The 22,172-nt window shown below is 37.5% G+C and overlaps 1 protein-coding gene across 5 annotated transcripts in view; it reads left to right on the top strand.

Moving 5' to 3' along the window:
• Positions 1–22,172, top strand: part of PEX5L (peroxisomal biogenesis factor 5 like) — a 107,982-nt gene that overhangs the window by 44,989 nt on the left and 40,821 nt on the right. For 2 of the 5 annotated variants that reach the window (XM_064665916.1, XM_064665917.1), the window contains one exon: positions 20,391–20,456. The exons of the other annotated variants lie outside the window; for them this stretch is intronic. In XM_064665916.1, coding sequence (XP_064521986.1) covers positions 20,391–20,456 — 66 coding nt within the window. The remainder of the gene's footprint in view (positions 1–20,390; positions 20,457–22,172) is intronic. 5 annotated transcript variants of the gene reach the window in all.

The following is a 22,172-nucleotide window of genomic DNA, read 5'->3' as shown; positions in this document are numbered from 1 at the left end:
TATTCAGCACATTCCTCATTACTCTGGCATTTTTTACCCTTTAGAGAAAAGAGAGTGATATACCCTCTTTAAATGAGAATATCAGTGCAAAGCAGGTATTAAACAGAATTTTTTCCTCACACTGAAACAAATAGTTTAGCACTTTAAAAATGAATGCCTTGTATAACAAACACAGAATGTAACATTTCTTTCCTCTGGGAATGCCCTAATGAGCACTGTCTTCTCTGCTCGAGAGAATTGCTCCTATCTATCAATCTTGAAATGTGCCAGAGACTTTGGTTTCTTTAACCTAAGCTAATCTTAAATCATCAGCCTCGACTCTGGAGAACACCCTTGCAAAAATTAATCAAAGTGGCAGACATGAAAAGAGGAGCTGATAGAACAGTGACATTAACATCTGCAATTAGAGAGAGCATTCTTGGGGGCCACTGCCTGTTCCTGGGGACCCTCTTCCTGCTCTGGACCAAAAGTGCCCTGACCAGAGCAGGAGGGTGAACAAAAAGAGGGACAACTGTGACAGCGTGGTGGGGCTCCCACCTCCCTGCGCTGAACAGACTCGGTGTTTGCATTCAAGATCAGTAAGAGGGATGGGGTTTCACACTCTTTCCTTTCAGATAACTAATTACTCACTCAATCAGTTTGAGTGTTTTCATATTCCCAGCTCATTCACATTCCTTCACGGCTGCTTTTCCCTGAGTCAGGACCCAGTGTGCTGCAGTAAATGTTTTGAGGATTATCACGCAGTACATGCTTTATATGACACATCAGAGATTAAATACTCCCACTATTTGGAAGAAAGTCGTTTGCCAGATGGCATCTGCAGAACAAGAACATCGGACAACTTCATAAACCCAGGTACTGAATGACTCACAGGCAGGAATGCACCACGGGTGTCTGTGCTCCCTCACCTCAGGTCTGCTATTTAAATGTAAAACTTCTTCACTTAAAAGGAAGTAAAGATTAAATCAGGATAAGGAAATAGAATCATATAATAATTTAGTTCGGAATAGGCCTCTGGAGATCATCTGATGCAAACCCCTTAGCCTCACCGAAGTATGTATTTGGATTTATGTAATACAAAAAGAATCTATAAATCTGCAGAACATAATCTTATACAGAGTCCCATACTGTCATACCCTTCATAGCACATAGAAAGTGTGTGAACTCATAACAAGTGCAAACAGAACTGACAACCTTTGTTCTTTTGATATCCAGTGACAGATCTAGTCATAGACTGTAGCTGGGAAATGCATTCAGCTCCTTTACAAACATTAACAACAGCCTTCCTAAATACAAATGATTTCCTGCCTGTCATGTGGTCTAATTCCTATGTACCCCACAGACAGAAGGAATTAAGAGTTACAATAAAAGAACAAGTATTTTACTTTGTCTTCCTTCTCACAGTAGGCAAAGAGGAAGCTTCATTCAGTGACACCACAGCACAGCTAAAGGAACCGAGAATTTATGTCCTCCCACCCTTTCCACACACAGACAGCAGCAGCCAAGTGTAAAAGATGTTTAATTAAAACTCTCAAGTTGGTTTAAGTTTGGAGTGCTTCCACTGAAATGCATTCTCTCACATAAAAAGAAAATTATAATCAGCCAGTATTGTGGGACCCACTGACGAGAGGGTTGACGGGCTTTCTGATGCTGCCTGCAGATTTTATTAGTACTCTATTAAAAAATACTGTTCAAAAATTGTTTTTATTACAGTGATACAGCAAAGTCAAAAAAAATCAGTGGACAAGCTGTTTTTGAAAAATCCATAACTCCATCATTTACTGAGACATTTTTGATACAGCTACGAATGTAACCCCTTCACATTTTTAGTTATATGTGAACCCAATAACCATTATGCAAAGATCCAAAGCCAGGTACAGTCAGGTACAGATAATCTATTCCCTCTAGTACAAATAAATTAAACAAGATTCAAAATAGAGATGAGGACCAGAGTATAGCATTTGAGTTAACCACAAGTAGTTTTTGTCATTGGTGTCATTGGTGTCTACAGACCATAGCTGTTACACCATCAGCAATATTCATAAAATTGGTTATAAACACTTTCAGAGGGAACTCTGTGGAAAGCTGCACCCTGATAGAGCTGTCTGGGCCACCTCTTCAGCTGCATTTTCTGTGGATACATGCCAAGTACAACACTTTGAAGAAGATGAAATTCTTAACATGCATCTGGGGACCAGAGCTCTCTCTGCAGCAAAACAGATTTAACAACTCCTTTGAAGAAAGCTCTTGAGGAAGTTAGAGGAGCCACTGCTGTCTTATAAGTAGCACATCCAATGACTCAATTCCAGCCCCACGCTGTGGTACCCTTTACTTCCTCCATTTAATATGAAGCCTGAGTCACAGTATTAGCAGGCAGATAATAGTTAAATAAAGTGGGCTTACACAGGAGGACAAGAAAAAGAAACAGATTATTTGTGCTCCAGGTGCTTCCACTAGTACTGGAGCGTTCCCAACTCAGCTCTTCCAGGAAGGGTGTACAGAAGACAAGGCTACAGCTGTTCCCAGAATCCATATGAGTGATGGGATGGCCAGGGGACAGCACACAGTTGTCTTTCAGGGTGACTCATGGACACAGGGGCTGCTCACACCTATGAGCAGCTTCAGCTTCAACCCTTCTATCAACAATTCAGCCACACTTGAGCTTTTATGTGAATGTCAAAGTCCATCTTCATTTTCCAAGAGGAGGACATAGGACGGCAAGTACTTCAAATTGGTTTAAAAGACACTGCAACAAAAGTACAAGTACATTTTCCTGGCAGAGATATATACAACACCTGGGAGCTACTAGCTCCAAGAAAAGAATATTAAAAAATTACCAGGACAGAATTGGGAGGAACAGGCACCTGGCTTTCCAGGTGTAGCAGATTCACAGGAGACATCCCACTACATACATCTTTCAGAAAGAGAATCCTGAATTTATAACATATGTAAGGAGACACAGCTTAGTGTGCCAAGGCATCTGATTAGTTTCAGGAAGTGCACAAACATAGACAGGCGAAGAAAAAAAAAAGGGGATGAGAAAAAAAAGCCAAAAATCTCTAATTTTAGTTTATTCTATTTTCCTCCAAAATTAACTTTCATCTTTGTCAGTAAATTGTCCTCTAAGGGGCAGGCGGGGGAAGGCAGGGGATGGTTGGGAGTTTCTAGAGCAGATTTTAAAACTTCAGTTTTTGGCATTCTCCCTGGGATTTTTTTCAGCTGCTGGATACCACCGTGAACAGCTGCTTCCAGCCACAGCACACTTACTGCTGCCAGACTGCACACTGAGAGCTGGAAATCTACTGTAATAGGAGAGTTGTAGAGACTAAACCTCTACAAACTACTTTTAGGGCTGATTTAGCACTCTAGAGGGTAAGAATTTAATTCCAGTTTTTATTGGAATTTTTACTTCCATGTTTGATTATATGATAGACCTTTAGTCTCAAGAAGAAAGGCTGTGTGACCTGTGAAACTTTTGTCTATTTGGTATTTTACAGACACAATGGGTAAAATAACATGGCAGTACAAATCCTGCAAAGTTTTGCAAATAGTGAGGCATTTCAGTTGAAGGAAAGCATGATGGATAAGATGATTAATTGTAAATGAGTGCATGTTGTTGAAATATGACGATCCAATAGTTAGAGGCTTTTAAAACTCTGATAGTCATGTTTCTGCAGATGCTGAATTTTCTTCCTAACTTGTGTTTTTAAAAGATTTCACTCTACAAAAATTGAATGTCTCACTTTGCTGAGTCTTTTCACTAATTTAAACAGTGTAAGAAGTTTGTTATGCGAGATAGTTCACAAATTTTTAAAAGATTAATTCTCTCGATTGTGACTTTTGACAGGCTATATATACAAGTTTGGCTAATGTATCCCTGTAGAAGAGTTTTATGCCTCAGAATAGAAAGTCTTTTGCAGGCAGCAGCTGGAGTCAATATTTTCTAACCATGAGGAGTGCAAAGCTATAGGATTACTGCAGGTAATATTCATGCAATATGGTTCTGGAGTTTAAGACAGTCAGTTTTCACTGTTTCCCACCAATTTGAACTTTCTATCTCAAAGTGGAAGTTTGGGTTCCTTTGTAGTCCAGAAACTGCCAAAGACTGGACACAAGATGGTTTGGAGCTTTAGCAAATCACAGCAAAACCTCTACTGAAAATGAGGTGATAGGAGAACTTGCAGAGACACCTTTAACCATTACAATTCTTGGATGGTCCTGAAAAGACACCTGAAAATGTCCTGATGGAGCACAGCTTCATGTAGTTGCATATGCCTCGTAAGACTGTCAAGCACAGAAGATCTACCTCCCTGAAGACCCACCAATACAATTAAAAATAACATAAGAAAGACTAGAAGAGACAACGTGGACTAGGAGAGAAAATATAAATTGCACGAGCATGTGTCAATTGTTTGTCCATTTTAATAGAATTATTACTTATTAAAAATACATTATTACAAAGCATCATATCAGGGACACAGAGGCAGATGCCTCTGCCATGATGAATTACTTGTAACACAGCTACAGTTGCAGAGCTTCCCTTGCTGTAGGTTCTTGATTGTGCCCATGTATTTCAAGTTCTCTGTGCTACAAGTTCTGTGGCAAACTCTTTGGAAAGCTTAGGCCATCAAAGTCCAAGGGAGAACTGGTTTTTTCCCCCCCAAGTCTTTAATCACAAACATTGTGAGGAGCTCTGCAGAGAAGGACTTGGGAGCGTTGGAAATTCTTTACTTGAAGGCTGGTGAGACCCTGGCACAGGTTGTCCAGAGAAGCTGTGGATGCCGCATCCCTGCAAGTCTTGAAGGCCAGATTGAATGGGGCCCTGGGTAACTTGACCTAGTGGGTGGCATCCCTGCCCATGGCAGGGGGATCAGAACTGGATGATCTTTAAGGTCCCTTCAACCCCAAACCATTCTATGAAACATGATAAAAAAAAATAAATCTGTGCTACAGATATGTGCGTGTATAAGCAGAGAAACTGGTGTATGCTTGCTATCTCCCTTCATCATGTCAGACACCTTTGACATGACATACTTCATGAGGGCTGATGATCTCATCAGTCTTCTCCTTCTCTTTACTTCTGACATTTTCCATTATCTATGTTCTCTCTTCTTCTGTCTGACCTCAGCATTTCTCACAATAGCTATCCCTATTCTGCTGAAACTAATACTTATAGACAAGTATGCTTAACCCCCATGGTACTTGGAACAGGGAGATGTGGTGAAACTGATAATAGGACTGTGGATTTCATCAACTCTTTTTTTTTTTTTTAAACCTATGTGAAGAACAACTGAAAAGGAGTACTTACCATCCAGGGGCTCTGGCTTGCTGCGGCTGTGCACACTGACTGGGGCCACCTCCAGGCTCTCCCAGTTCTAAATTTTCAAAATGTTTCATTATGATATTTGCCCATCATTCATGCAATACAATTAGGAGCTTCGTTTGCTGCTAGGATCCAAGCTTAGTCTGAAGTTGGAAATTCCAATCAGACATGGTTTTGTGCTGACTGAATGCAAACTTTAGGCTGCCTTTCAATGTTTATTTTTAATGGATTCTGAATGCTTCCACTAATTCAGGAACTCAACTGATTAAAGCAAGAGAAGGAGGACTTAGTTTGCTAAATGTAATTCCTGCTCATGGGGTTTAGTGAGTACCCCTTATAGCTGGAGGAGGCAATGGGATTGGGTGTATTTAATATCTTACATTGTCAAGCCACAACCACTGCTTAAATGCCACCAGGTTAATGCTCTGAGGGCAGATAGCAGGGCTAGCCTATGTCACATCCCTAACTACAGACAGGGTGTTATATTTAGGAATTCAATGTATGAGATTTAGTCTTTATACATGTCAAAATAGGTTGTTATATTTATATCTTAGACAAGCTTTTATCCTCAATACAAGTGTCACACGTAACCTCAGCTAGAATCCAGGATATAGTTTCTGTTTTTGTAATTGCATTACTCAAGATTTTATTAAAAGTCGAAAGGATATGCAAAACTATCTCTTCCTGCTGTGAGCTACCAACAGTTTGGTTTCAGGAAATACTTACAGAACACACTGTATTCATGCTCTCAGGGTCTTGTAATACAGCAGTACCAGCATGGATGGACAGCAGTATAAGACCTTACAAAAGGAGTATTTGTAATTTTAGACTGGCTTCTAGCCATTTTGATAACTGCTAGTTGGTAATTGCACTGCTACAGTACAAAAGCTAATAACTATTCTGTATTTCTCAGAGCAAAAATGGTATTATTTTTCTGCAGCTTATTTTACAGCATAAATTCCCAGCATCCAAGATGAAACAAAGCACCTGTATGATTCTTGTTTCTCTTCACTTCTATTTCAATCATTTTATAAAGAAAAAAAGTAAAAGACTACAGACACTATTATTGCAAGAAGTACAGTCTCATGATTTCACATTAATAGCTGAAACAAGTTTAAAAAAATGGATTATGGAAAAATATTTTCTCTTTAAAGTGGTGTGGGACAACTGTGTCTATTCATTATCCTTTGTGCCACATTCCCTGATCTCTTTCTCTTTGTCTTTCACACTGGCATCCTCTTAGCCAGTGTGCTGATATACAGCCTCCAAGCTTCACAATTCTGAAAAATTTTTAGGAAGTTAATACTCCTTTATAGAAATGTTTTCTCACATCCACTCACCCACCAGGATCCCAGGGAGAAAAACACTGAACTCTCAGAAGCTGGTTCTGTTCTACTACAGAGCTGACAACTGCATTGCAAAGATTTCCTGTTGAGTGCTGAACCTTGCCATAAAATTCAGAAATTCCTTTACATCCCTCTAGTCCTGCTGTTTTTATTCCACTTGCTGCCAACATTAGGTAGTTTTTACAAAATGAACAACTGAGAAAGAAGATACGATTTTTTTCCTTTGGAATTCATCCCTGGAAGCAGCAAACCATCAAATTAAAAATAGATATGTCTAATGTAAAAAATGCTGAAGAGGCATCGTTAAAAAAAACAGCAAAATAAGAAATTCGTTTTGATTGAACATATATAAGTTGGTCCATATTTCTTTTCACTGAGAGGGATTGACCAATGTGACCAAGTTCCACAGAATTTTAAGAAACATTCACTTCACATAGGTTTTTTCAGGAAAAATATAGCACATATTAAGTTTATTAGCATCCCCAGCTTTTGGTGACAGTCTTTTGTGAAAAATATTTGGAGATACTAGTTCCAGATATTCAATTACTGGTCTCCTCCTGGGCTATATCTTTTTCTGTTACCTCTGTAACTAGAAGACTTGGACCTAGTAAGACATCCTGTTTGATTCAAAGGTGACTACTTTAATAATTTTGCATGGCATTGATAGTAACTTTAGTTGTGGGTCAAAGAAAGAAAAATTTTTTCATTGTGCTTTTTCCAGTCAGCCAGTGAACCAAAGACAACCACCCACATGCCAAAAGAGGCAGATGCAATCTGGATAGGAACAGAACATTTACAAGGGTGTTCCCATATAATTTGCACTGCTGCTGCTGGTGCTAACTGAGCAGAGGCCCCAGCAGTGCTAAACACGTTTGAACACTGCTTTATTCAGATCATCTTGTAAGGTGATCACTATTCCAGACCATTCCCATATATTTTTCTAAATAATAATATTAAATCAATATATGAACATAGTAGGAGAAATGTCAGCACTGTACAAGAGCTACTGCAGTAGGATACGTGACCCTGAGAAGCCACAGCTGTGTCTTATTGGTCCACAGTGTAATTCTAACTCAGCAGTTCCATTATAGAATATTTTGCATACTTTACAAAGAGCACCCATAATTTCTAGGTATGATGTTCAGTATAACAAACAGAATAGAGGGCAATACACATCAGGACAACCCTCCTGTTAGTCAAAAAGTAAAACAAATGTGTAATTTTAGTTCTGTAACAGCATTTCTCACTCACTGAATGTGTAATTCTCAGAGGATAAATTTCAAGTGTTCAAGATATATTTATTGTAAAGTAAAATTAAGGGTCAAAAACTAGTCTAGATTACTATTTTATAGATTATTTCCTAGAGGAGTTTATAGAGCTCATCCTTGAAACAGTGATTATCTGAAGTTGAATGATTACATACCAGAGAACACTACTGTGGTAGCAGGTGCTCTGCTGCCTTTTGGGCTGCTCTATAAAAAGCAGAAAAGTAGCAGCAAAAAAAGAGGAAGGCCAGCAGAGAATCCCAAGGACACCGAAGGGAGGCAGAAACTGAAAATTCATGAAATCCCCTCTGCATCCCATCACACCTGACCTGAAGTGTGAACTCAGGAGAGGAGAGGTAGCTGCCTCCCAAAATAAAACATTCCCCTCCAGATCAGCTGAGATCCCTTCGCCAGGCTGCTGAAATCCCTGTCTGTGGGAGTACTCAGCACCATCAACTCCCACTGGAAAAGCGAAGCGCTGACATGATGACATGAACAGCAGGATGGGTTTTGGGGATGTACCTCGTGAGGAAGGAGTAGGGAGCAACTCAGTCTCTCAATCAGAGCTTGATTTTCTCTGAGCTGAGAGGTCAGGTAGTCAGCAAACCTGCTCCTCACTTAAGAGCAGCACTAGAGCACTTCGTGAGCAGAATAATACAAATTCCACGAACCAACTTTTTTAATTTATAAAAAATGTATCTATATATATCTTAGAGGATATCCCCTGTGAGATACAAGTGATGTACAAAAAAAATAGAAAAACTTTTTACATCTGTTATATATGAGGTCAACTAAGGTGAGCACAAGGCATACTATAACCTCAAAATCTAGAAACTACTAAAAATTACTGTATCACATGGTATCACACAGCCCAGAAAATTAAAATCACTTTCTTAATGGTACAAAAAGTCTTACTGCAAAACCTTGAAAAGGAAGTCCTCCTTCTCTTAGCTTCCACAATATTTGTAACAATTTAAAATGTCATCTATAATTTGTTGATCTGGTGATATCTGTAATGCTTCTCATTAGACTTAAATGGCTAACTTGAAATAGTAATAAACAAGTCACACTTGGAAATAGGAGTTCTAAATTAGGCAAACAAAAGCCTGTCTAAAAAAGGACAAAAAGAGTTCTAAAAAAGACAAACAAAAGCCTGTCTTTTGCTCTTGATCCTTCTCGTTTGCACAGAAAATTAATTGTGCACATTGCCTTTGATTCACAAATAAACAAGGAAAATTCAGACTGAAATTTCAGAAGGAATCACAAAATGCAAGTACTTTATTCACTGTGCGTGTCTGTTGTTTACATTTACTCTTAAAAAGCTCACATTTACACAGAAAACAATGCCTCATTTTAATTAACAATTGATTTCCTCTCACCCTTCTCATATGTATGCTATGTATTTCATAGCATACAGCCATCTTACTTTATGAAATGTGCATATTTTTACATATGCAAGCAGATCTTTAATAGAGTTTCTAAAAACTCACAGCCTCTGGTATTGTCAGGATATTTAGAGAGTGCAAAAAAATATATTTAAAAGCCTATATAGGGGGAAATAATGCACAGTTAATAACATTGTTGAGTTCTTACTCTTGAAAGGTAAAATTTAAACTATATTGTCACAGGCAATAGAGAAATAAAAGGTCAGCATTTGACAAAAATGCCAACACCAAAAAAACGCTTTAGAGAAAATAGCAACAACCTCAGCAGGTACATGAGGAGTTAGTCCTCCACTTGTCAGAGAACAGAGACATGAAAAAGAGAGAGAGTTTTTCCAACACTTTCAGGATAACACAGTAACATTTGAAAGAAAATGGTCTTTCATATACTAAGGTATAAGAATAAATTCTCAGTCTACCACAGCCAAACTCTCTTCAGCCATTGGCACTGTTACTGACCAAAGAAAACTTATTCTATTAATGAAATGAGGCAAAACTCAAGTGTAGCTGATGAGAGGACAGTGCAATTCAGGAAGGAGTGCATGAGAATAGCCCTATGTTATCCTTTCCACTTCACTGACCATGAGTCAGCTGCTTTAATTTTTTTTTTTTTTTTGCTATGGACACTTCATGTTAAGGTGTAAACAGAAAGGGGGAAACCAAAATCCTGGCCTTGCTGTGGGCACTCTTAGTTCAGCTTTTAGATCAACCACAGCTTGTCAATGCCTTCAAATTTCAAACAAGGCAGCTCCCCTGTGGCCCAAATAACACCCTCCTGTACAGGAAAGCACTGGTGTTTTCCAGTCCTCCCATGTGCTTTAAATAATTATTGGTAACTCTTCCTTACCCTACCCCATGCCAACACCACAGGTTGCCTCGCTCTTGGAAATCCGCATTCCCTCATCTCTGCCGGATGCTCTCTGGCACTGATCTCTTGGGACAGAGACACACATTTCTCAGTTCACTTGCCACTCACGAACATCTCTTCACGGGAAGGCAGGATTGGATTTACTCTCTTTATGAATATGCAACTTTAATTAGTTAATAAGCATGTTTCTTGGAGCCTGAGATTTTGGCAGCTGCTCTGGTGTGTTATCCTACCTCAGTAACTCCCCTGTAGCAAACTTTGAGTTGAAGCACATGTCACTGGGCCTCTCACTGCTATCACCATCTGCGACAGCTTCTCTATTCCTCAATTATGTTCATGCTATCTGGGCTGAAAAAAAGTCTTCCGGTCTTTGCCAGTCTAAGCATATGCCTGTGTATTTATTCAAGTAATTTTTAACTATCTGAGTTGACAATGCCATCTTTCACATCATTTCACTGGGGTTTCATTAATATGAAGTGTCTGAAGCTTAATGGGAAAGAGTGAATTTGGGATCAAGACTTCCTTATTTATGAGATTTTCATAGCAAAATGGAGCAGCAGTGAATACAAAATTCAGAGTGCTGACTGATAGACTGATTTCAGACAGTCACAGCACTGTCACTGGAAAAGATATCTAAGGCCATTCTCTCTTCCTAAATCCACCAGGAGACAATACAGTGAATTACTGCTGGTCTACAACAGCAAACTAATATTTCTTTCCCTGTGCTGGCTCAGTTGCTCTCCTCAGTGAGTAGAAAACAGTGAAGCTACACATAGATACGTATATTTGAGACTCCACAGCTCATGCTCTACACCCAGGCCTGACACCCACCTCAATCAGACTGAGCTGCCACAACTACCTGTTCCCCTCTATGTGTTTGTAGCCACATCCCAGCCTATTCCTTGGTACAAGTGGCAGACACGTGCAAGCTTCTGCACCCCTTTCCCTCAGATACAAGTCTGCTAATTCTCTGATAATAAGCACATTTACTGAGACTGCAAGCAATTCAGAAAGTGGTTAACTCATCCCTGCTCTTTCACTTGATTGAGATTGATTTTGATGTTCAAGAACAGTCTGTGGTAAATGGCTGTTCTGGTGGAAGGGGACACAAGCAGCACACAGCACTGCACTACACGACTGAGGCAGATTTATTTTTTTATAGAACCTCTGAGGAGAAATATTTCTGACAATAGCTGTCATGCTATTGTCAGGCAACTTAACCTCCACAGCACTAGGTTACTGTGCCCTGAGGTATGGCAGAGATTTAGTTTAGCTTTAACTACACAGGACAGACTGGTGCTGGATTTGACATCCCAGCTGAAGAGGCACAATCCACTAATTAGTGCAACTGCACATCCAAGGAGGTTTCTATGTACCAGAAGCCAGTTTTGAAATACAAGTAGTATAATTTGCATCCCAAGAAAGTAACAGCTAAGAAAGCTTTACAGCAAACATAATTGATGATTTAACTTTTTTTGCATATGAAATTTTAATTAAGATGTTTTGAGAATTAACAATTTCTCCATAAGAGCCATTTCCCATTACCAGCTGCTTTTATTACCTAGTCTTAGATATCATGCTGTAGATACAGAGTTTTTATTAAACAAAATTGCTACCTTACCAACCAAATTAGGCTGCTATAAAAAGTGTGGACTCACCACTTTTTAGTTATACTGCAGACTTGCAACCATCCCTAAATTGATAGTTAACAATTGAACTTTGAGATACTGTTGAATTGCAGAAACAAAAATAGAGAACTTGCTTCTCTAATGAGGAACCTGCCAACCTAAGCACAAACGGACTGCAAAATATAATGTCTCTTACAAACATTATTAGGTAATATTAAAGCATATATTTTAAAAACCTTGTGTAAAGTGAGTGAATAATTACATAATTTTCTTTTTTTTCTTTAATAAATGCTTTTTACTTTATAAGCATGTAAAAATAAGTAAAATAGGTAAAAAAACTTTCTGTAGGAGAGGGTGAATGCCTGTTTAAGTAGAACAATATAGAGTGTAACTGATATCAGTGGTGTGCTGTTAGAAATAGAGATGTTGCTTTCAGTTGCTTGTAGAACAAGCCAAATGCTAGTCACTGTCATTGATATAGCAATGAAATTAAATCTACTGAAGCCAAAAAGAATATGGAACACTTGTAAATGTATACAAAAGAGCAGATTTATACAAATGTAACTGATGTGGTCCATTATGCTAAAAAATTATCCTAAACAGTAAAGGCTAAAGACCAGGCCAGATGGGGTTCTGAGTAGCCTGGTCTAGTAGAAGGTGTCCCTGCCTGTGGCAGGGGGCTGGAACTAAATGGTCTTTAAGGTCTATTCCAACTCAAACCATCCTATGATTCCATTATAAGAATGAGCTTTTAATTGTTCAAGACAGCTGAACTTCAAATTACATCTAGAAGTAATTATTTACTAATGCACTCCACTTTCATTTTTGTAATTACAATATTCTTGCAATATTAGAGTAGAAAAGTCCATTCTCCACGTTAACAGTACACGTCAGAGAATTAGGAATATCTTTTAAGAGCACACTCATAATACCTCAATTGTGAGAATTTGCTTCCTGAAGGTTTCCAAATTGTGTGATAAATAAGGGGCTAAATGAAGGGACAGCAGCATAATCCTCTCTAAATGGGTTTATATGATGCTGCTAATGCTGCTTTTATATGATGCTGTTAATGCTGGGTTTGCAGCATTAACAGACTTTAGTATTTCAGATGAGACCATTCTAAAGCTGAAAGTGCATGCAGAGGCCATCTCCAGGTCAGGGACATGAAGCTATTTTGCAGTTACACTGCCTCATCTAGCATTGCCATTGTCTGATAAGCAGCAGACTACCCTTTTTAGGGAATAAAAATAAGGGGGTAAACATATTCTACTATACAATGTTAAAAATAGAGTCTTATTCTAGCAAGTAAGTACACTAAGATTCAGAACCCTTTGTTACAAAGAACATACAGCACAAGAGAGACAGGATGAATTTTGGGTCAAGGATATGGCATAAAGCCCCTTTATGACTAAAGAGCTATAACAGTCCTACTCTGCCTCCATTCACTGTAGAAAGGACTCAAACCTTATCTTGAATAATAAATAGTATCAAGGGTATCAAATGTTTGTATCATGGTGGGAATCGAATGCTTGTATTACAGGAAGGGCTAAATCTATCCTGGCAACATTCAGAATGGAGACTGGAAAGAACTTGCATAGGTCAAGAAAATAAGTCCTAAAGGTATTTTTCAATCATAAACTATCCTGATTTGTTGTTTTCAAACCTATCATCTAGTATGATATATTTAAAATCTACAGGTCTTATCACAGGTGATGAGAAAGTGACAGTAATCTGCTTCAAAACAAACCCAGATCACAACCCTCTATCTACCCTTTGTTACTTTTTTGTTCCATTCTTTCTCTGCCTCACCATCTTTCTATCCTTTTACATGTCAGAATCACATATGTTGGGATTAAATATGTTTTAGCATTTCATGTTAACAAAAAAATTCCATTCCTTTTGATAGGATTTGAGCAAGGTGTTTAACAAATGAGTCAAAGAAAAACAAAAATCCTAAACAGAATTTAATCTTGTATTATTCTACACAAATCATGAAAGAATCTGTATGAAAGAATTAACTGAGGACAAGAATTTTGATCACATAATGTTTACCCCAGATTTATAGAATTCAAATCCTGAGATTTTCATCCTAATCTTCCATGTGAATTAATAGTGATGACAATGCATTACATACTGTCTTTGATGCCCAAGCTGTTTTCCTTCACAAACAAAATCAGAACAATCAAAATAAGTAATTTTAGAACTAATACAATTTTAAAGTGGTTCTGATATTAGGTACCTAGCAAGAGACATATACCAATTCATTTACTTAAATACATATCCTATTTTTCAAAACAGTATGCAGAATTTTATCTGATTCTGAAATAACAGGTTATCTGAACAATCATCCTTATTCAATATTATTTCACCTTTATTAAGCAATATCTTCCTTAAGGGCTTTCAAAAAAAGAGAAAAAACCATCTTTACCATGACAATAAAAATGTGGACTCTCAATTTGGTAATGCAGAAGCCAGAGGAAGCAACAGACAACAGTTATGTCCCTCCAACAGTTTTGATAAAAATTTCTGTTGTATTCATTACTGGTGTGTCAGTTCTTTTCTCAGCAGAAAACCACAGTTTCAGGAATTAAATGATCTTTAAACTCTCATACAATTGTAACTATAGGATAAGATCAGATTAGTATGCATGCAGAGCCTTCTTCTAGCTCTGTAAGAGATTTCTTTATCTTTTAAATTGCATTTATTTCTTTGTCTTTCTTTTTCTCCTTCTAAATGTCTGATGAGTCTCTGACCAATCTAGAGATAGAAAATATTGGGCTAATGGGACCTAATTCCTTTTGACTACACAGGTGTACAACTGTGAAGTGAATGGTTTTATAATGATATCTGGAACAAGAACAACAAAGTCTGCAAATGCTGGAAAAAATACACATTTTCTTCCATGTCCCAGGCAGGAAGAGTAGAGATTATACCATTTCAACATCTGAACCTGCATCACTTTCTTTTAAAAGAAGAAATTGCATGATATTCCAGACACAGTTATACTTCTAGTTGTCTGTTACTCATACTTCAAAGTATCACCATACACTTTTCTGAGTCTGGTCCCAAGTGAAGTAATAAAAAAAGAGAACCAACCCACAGACTGAACTCATCCCAGAGATCACTCACATTTTTCCTGAGATTGAAGACAGGCTGCTACTAGGAACTTGGAGACTGCCTTTTACATGAGGCCAAAATGTTGCCACGTCTATGCATTTTATTTTTAGGAACCGTTAGTGATATCAAGGCACAACAGGTTCTGGAAAGAACCTGTTTGTTTGGGGGTTTTTGTTGTAAATAAAGAGGAACTTTTGAGCTGTGCCATGCCTCACTCCACATTTTTCTCTAGTCAACACTGCCTTTGCTATATTAATATCAATAAATTAGTGGTTTGACTCTTAGGACAACAGAACCGAGAGTACAGGAACCTTTCTAACAGCAGCAGAGTTAAAGGCAGAGATAATAAAAAAGCAGATCCAAGCAAAACTGTCAGAAGAAAGATTCCCAACGTGTATAAACATTTGTGACAAGCATGTAAAAAGTAAAATGTTTTTCTCATGCCTTGTAGCTCAAGCCATTATCTGAGTTTAAATAAACACAGCTATTAATTTCAATGAGGATTACCCTTTTGCTACACCCATAAAACAGTTTCTATAAGATAGGCTCAGAAACAGATGTCTTGTAATCATCAGTTAAATCAAAACAATGTTCTATATTCTGGATTCCCTACGAAGACTACTCTCCTAAGTAAGAGGGAATTGGTGATAAGCCTCTGATTTTTCCACATAAAATACCACCACCTCTGAGTTTATTTTCGGTGTTTGTCCTAAACAGACTGCAGACTTAGTCAGTGTTCTCTGAGCATTTGATGAAACAGAACCATAAAAATTGTGTAGCAGGAGGTGAGAAGCCCCTACCACTTCAAAGAACAATAAATCATGTGCTGGGAGGAAGTTACTGAGTGAAACTCATCGTTCACACAATATGTGTGCAGTAAACACACATTTAAACAACAGACAGTACATTAGTCACCAATTGTTTGTTTTCAAAGTGATCTGAACTCCTTGAATTTCACTTGGACTAATACTAGAGGAATGTCTTATTCTAATTCAGTACACGCATTTTCATAGCAATATAGCAATTAATAGTAACTAATTCTGTTCTGTGTATGTTATGCCTGGGGCTCATGATACTGAAGTCAATATAAAATGAATCCAAATTATGGGAGAGAAAATACTTTAGTATTAACTCTCTGCTGAAGACTACCAAACAAATTTGAAATTGCCAGTTGCTAAGTCCAATGATTTCACGGAGTTCCCTGGCACAGACTAAGCAGAGGTGAAAGAAATTTTGCAGCTACTCCCTAAAATTTTTCAAGTCATACACCGTTGTGCAGTCAAAGGACTCACCCCTTTGATAATGAAGTTCCAAATTGCCAAGAAGTCAACCAAATCAGGGCTAAAAAAATAGTTACTACATATTCACAGTGGTCTTATTAAAAGATGACACACAGAAAGAAAGAAGTGCAAAACCTCTCATCCAAGCCTTCTATCACAAGCAGATATATTATATAACTGCTTCAGAAAAGGACCAGAACCTTAAACAACCTTTAAGTAGTTAGTTCTGTCCCAGACCTCCCTCTTCTTACCAACCTTTCTCTATATTCCAGGCTGGATTTACTATTTACACTTACATCATCATTATTGTTCCAACATTACAGAGTGTTATCCTGCTCAAAACATACACTCCAAATAAAAAATTTTGTCTTAAGAGGGAAAAAAACCTAGTTTCACATCCTACTCCTCCTATTAGCCTGAAGGAATCATACAAGTTTACAGAGAATGAGTGAGATTTGACAGAATTGTGTATTAATTTCCAGTCATAATTTGTGTTCAGATGCGTTAAGTACAGTAAGTTTTCACAAGTTCTTAAAGGAAAAATGGGTCTTGTAGAGCTTCCACCAGTGATACTTTGGAAGTTGTCCCACTTGGCCTTCAGAATGAATCTACAGGCTCCAGAACGAGACAATTTTTAAGGGATCACAAATAATGCAACAGTTGCTGACAGTCAATTAACAGAAAACTTACAGTGCCATTTCAATGCAAATGCTTCTTAAACTGGAATGTAATTTAACTACAGTACTGACATTTAAATGGACACAAGACACAACCCAATGAGGGTAAATGTGGATATTTATGCTGATTACCTTTTATCAGCTCTTGTCTCTTTCTTTGCCAATTTTCTTTTATGCAGTAAAGTCTTCCCTTTTAAATGTTCTTAAATGATCTTCAAACTCTCATACAATTGTACCTGTAGGATAAGATCAGATTAGAACTTAAATACTGAAATCTGCTATTCTGTCAGTGTAAGAATGGAAAAAAAAAAGGAATGAAAGATGAATAGCACACTTTGCACTCAGCCAATGTGGATTTAGCTGCCTTACTGTATATTGCTTCTTAGGCAAGTCTTCCTATAACTGCTTCCTTCTCTGTAGCCAACACCGTCTGTATTTCATCCTAATCTTATAAGAATGAACTCCTAAAGGTCATGAGTCAGAAGAGCTTGGATCATCCCTAACAGAAAGCTTGATAAGAGGTTTCAAAGGATGCAAGTACAATATGGAAATACTAGGTCAGGTCCTGAAAGCTGCCCCTGACAATGCTGCTTCCAGTTCAGGACATAGAGCTTGTTCACATGTCTCCTCACCACAGTCAACTGACCACTGCCTGAAGGAATTATGTTCACAGACCTTAAATATGTACCTCACTTTATCAAGCTCATAATAAAAAACTGACAAGAGCTTTGATGAAGCAGAATTTTCTGTTTCAATACGGATCTTGTATTGGTTCACAGAACTGCCTCACCATATGTTTTCTCACTGTTTTTAGTCATATATAAGATACAACATCACTAGAAGACAGCAGAAAAGTATAGATGAAAAGAAAGACATATGGGGAAAACATGAATAGAAAAGCCTGAAGAGGGAAAAATATGAAGTAATCAACAGATCCTACGTGAAATCAAGAGCTCACTGTTGTATTGTGGACACCTGACCTCTCATGGAGCCATGGCATAGCTGCGTGTGCTCATTTTGAGAGGTAGAAATCTTAGTGCTGCATAATTTAAAACAGTAAAGCCAAGTTTGTCCCTTCATTTGTTATTTTTAAATTGCACAAAGCACAAAGATTTGTGGAGCATAAAGCCATTTTGAATAGGCTGCTTAATTGGTACTGTAAGTCTAATACATCAGCTGCTGGGAGATCTGGAGAGCAGCCAAGCCTCCCAAATTCAACACATACAGCAGCTCTGTCTGTTCTTTCTCCCAGCACAGGAGGATGACAGCTACTGCAGCTTAAAGTTATCACTAAACTTTCGAAAGTTTTTTTTTGTAAAAACCTTCCCAACATATTAAAGATATTTAAAGAGCAGAACGATGCTTCAAGATATCCTGGACTGATGGATTTTCTTGTTTTTCTTTTGTTTATAAACACTACCATTCAATAGCCCAACGGGAAAATTCAGGATAGATAGTCAGTTTTTTCAGCATTATATCAATAAATTATATGGAATTATATCCATTATATTCATAAACAACAAGCTGTTACTTTGTTTATCCTCAACTAGAATGGAGAGAGGACACATGAAATCAGTAATTCTGTCATACTGTGTCAGCACTGTCTGCAGAACACCTTTTTATGTCAAATTCCTTTACAAGGAAAGCTGTCTTGAAAATTCTACTTTACAAAAGCTTAAATTCAGACGTGTTCATTTTGAGATGATTTCCAATGGCTCAGGGAATAGTGATGCATTGTAGTGTGTCAATTAAAGCTGAAACACCTTGGTAGAATCTTGGAAAATAAATGGAACAGCACAGGTCTATAAAAAAAAATAATTTCTCTCTCCATATATATATAGTTTTTTAAAAAAAGAAAAATTTAATCACTCCATTTCTTTCTGTTCACTTTCTCACAAGAATAAGTGGTATAAATATTCCTGAAAAGTGAGTTTGGGACTCAAGTACCTTAATATTTGTCAAGAACAAACTTCTGACAATGATATGGATTTAGATAAAAATCCTTTGATTGCCTAGGTGATGACAAAGAAGTTCTGCAATTAATCATTACAGTTTAAATACTGTTGTCAAAATGTTAAACATTTACAAAACACTGGCTACTGGCTTTTCAGAAAGAGCAGCTGCCAAAAAATGGAGTATTTCTTTACAAAATCCTACTAAATCAGCATACTCCTGTGGAAATGTCTATTCCTATCCATTATCTGATCCCAAAGGATAAACCTAGAGAAATTGTTATTAAGTTTTGAAGCCAATTGTCTTATAAATACTTAGCATTAAGGAAATACTCTGAACTCTACTCCTTATTTTACTTTGGAAATACCACCTAAAGGAACTGTTGCATTTTTTTATTGTATCAAATGATGAAATACTGGCATGTTTCTCAGTTTTTCTCAAGTATGTTCCATTAAAACAAATAATATATTTTTTCCTTCATCAATTCACATTTGTCTTAATTTGTACATGGGTTACCATGTTCTGCATCACAGTTTTTTCCTTCTATATATTGCAAACAAATAGGGAGTTAAAAAATCTATTTACTAAATTATTAAATTGATGTTTACATGAGAAAGTAACTTACCTTGCAAATCTCCACTGCCAAAAAACTTTTAATTTTAAAGTCCTGGCAAGTGTAAAATTAGCTGTTACAGAATTACAGGGTTTGAGCAATAAACTACTGTACCAGACAAATTCATATAGCATTTTTGCTTGCTAAGAAACGCACTTAATATTGAAGGAGGCCAAGTAAATGGCACCTGAAAAATATAATAATTCTTCAATGATTATTGCAATAAATGTGCTAGAGATTTTCATTTCAACTGCAGTTCACAACAATAACAAGGTTGTCCTGACCATAGAAAAACATTTTTTATTGCTCTCCAATTCTTCTGCCTAATCACTTAGGCAAGGATTGACTACATAGTGTTCACTACAGTGAACAGAGACCAAAATTTTCCAGCTTACATACCTTACATTGGACAAAAATATCCATATCACCAGAATAAAAACCTGCATTTTCCAATGAATTGGTCACCTGTGTATCTCTCCAGCAGAATCTGAGAATTTAAGCTATTTCACTGCATTGGCTTTCTCTTTGGTATCCAGGAAATTGCTGCTAAGTTCTAGTTGCAAAATCATATTTTACATACCATAGGCTGAGTAGCCAGAAATAAGTCAACCTTACATGCAATCTTTTAGGAAAGTTAAAAGAAGGATCTAGTAAAAAAAAAAAAATAAGGTAGCATCAAACCACTTGCTTTGACTGGCAAATATACAAAGTCTGCACATAAAAAATAGCACAGAGGTATCCATTTCCCATTGCCCCATACCCACTTCAAACTGATGAGACAGATTTTATATATGTTGTCAACCACTCCCAGGGTTTTGCAGCTACGTGTGTGGAAGATTAACAGCAGGCACTAATACCAGTATCATGACTCTTTTCAGGCAGTAGGTGAAACCTTGAAGAAAAAGTGGCTCTGTCTTCAAAAAAGTGACCTGACCTTTGCTTTGGTGGGTTTTTACTCTGCAAGAAATAAAAAGCACTGCATGCTTTCCAATGCATCCTCTCTACCTGATAAAATATTTTGTTCTATCACTCAGCACAAAAGGACTACATTTTGTAAAGATCCCGTGGCATGCTGTTAGTGCTAGCTAACGATAGCTCATGTGTCATACTGGAAACAAGCTTCATAGACCTGGAATATGTCATATGAATCATGAACAAACACGTAATTGGCCAAGAACCTTTGATATGCTTACTAATTAGAAGTAATTCTCATTGAACTTAATGTATTTAATTTTACAATGACTTTGCAGTTCTTTGGATATCAAAGGCATCACAAATCCAGCATGCTTATCATTTGTGACACTTCTGCTCTGAGAATTTCTTACAGCATGCAAAGAACTCTCTGTAGGGTACCTGTGATGTGTTGCACAAGCAAGCTAATCTAATATTGACCTGATGATTAATAAAGTCTGTTTAGAACCTGCAATAGTTCATAATGGTTTTACCTGCAATTGATGAAATGTTTCTGAAACATCGTGTAGCTCAGTATAAGCAAGAGCAGGGGGTTATCTGACACAGAATACACTGCTAGTGAAAGTAATTCTTGAATATGATGTCATACTAAAGCACCCCTTCTGTTAGTAGACTTTTAAGTATTCAGATATATTTAAGTCCAGTGTAAAATACTTCTTTTATGGAGCCAGATCCTGCATTCTGTGCACAGTCAAAACTTCCAGGGAAATCAGTGGAAGCCTTTAAAGTATAATAATAAGGACATGCCCAGGGTCACTGGCACAACACAGCTCTGCTGTGATGCTTTATGTGTGCACTCCAACTTTCTCTGTGACTTGCAAGAGGTGGAAATCAAATAAGACGAAAAATCAAGATAGAAATCGATGCAAATTCAAGATGATAGATACCCTCATTAAATAAAAATGAGGAGCATCAAACAGAGTATGGGACATAATGGTGCATTTTTTTTTGGCTAATATATATTAAATAACATTAGCATATCTTAACTTTGTCCTGAATATTTACAATGTATTCAGTGAATTTTAAGAAAAGTGAAATTTTAAAAAAGAATCCTTGCAGTAAGTTCAACAACAATGATCATTTTGGGGAGAGCTGTAGCAATGTCTATGATGGCAGGATTTGGCTCCGCATGTTCTTTTAGCAAAAACATAGACTGTTTATATGATGTAAATTGCTTTTTTAAATGTTACTAGAGCTGTAAACACTGTGGGTCCAGATTATACATTCAAATTTCAGGGAGAGTTTGCCTCAGTGAACCACAAGGAACTGTGCTTTATTTGCAAAATCAGTTTGAAGATATTTTTGAGGAAAAAAAAAACACAAAAAAACTCAAAAAACCAAAGCAAATGGAAAAAATCAGGTGTTTTGGATATAAATATTGGGGTAACTAAAATTAAATGAAGGGGCTGATCCTCCAGCCCTTACTCCTATGGGAATCCTATCCTACCATCAGCGGACTTCCAGCAGGTCTTGGCTCAGCAGGACAGTGCCGGATTCCTGTTGACTTCACTGGGGCAACTCTAAAGAGCCACCAGACCACAGTTAGACCCCAACCGCCTCCTTAACTGTCGGGTTCACAGATAATTTGTTATTATCCTTATTTTTCACCAGTGTGTGTGTATTCTGCTTATGACCAAGCTTTGCTTCCAGCCGCAGGCGCCGCCGGTGTCCCGCCGGGATGGTTCGGG

This window comes from Pseudopipra pipra, chromosome 10 (assembly GCF_036250125.1).
Source record: "Pseudopipra pipra isolate bDixPip1 chromosome 10, bDixPip1.hap1, whole genome shotgun sequence".
Lineage (NCBI taxonomy): Eukaryota > Metazoa > Chordata > Aves > Passeriformes > Pipridae > Pseudopipra > Pseudopipra pipra.
Note: the sequence above shows the minus strand (reverse complement) of the source record. Positions and strands in the feature narration are given on the sequence as shown.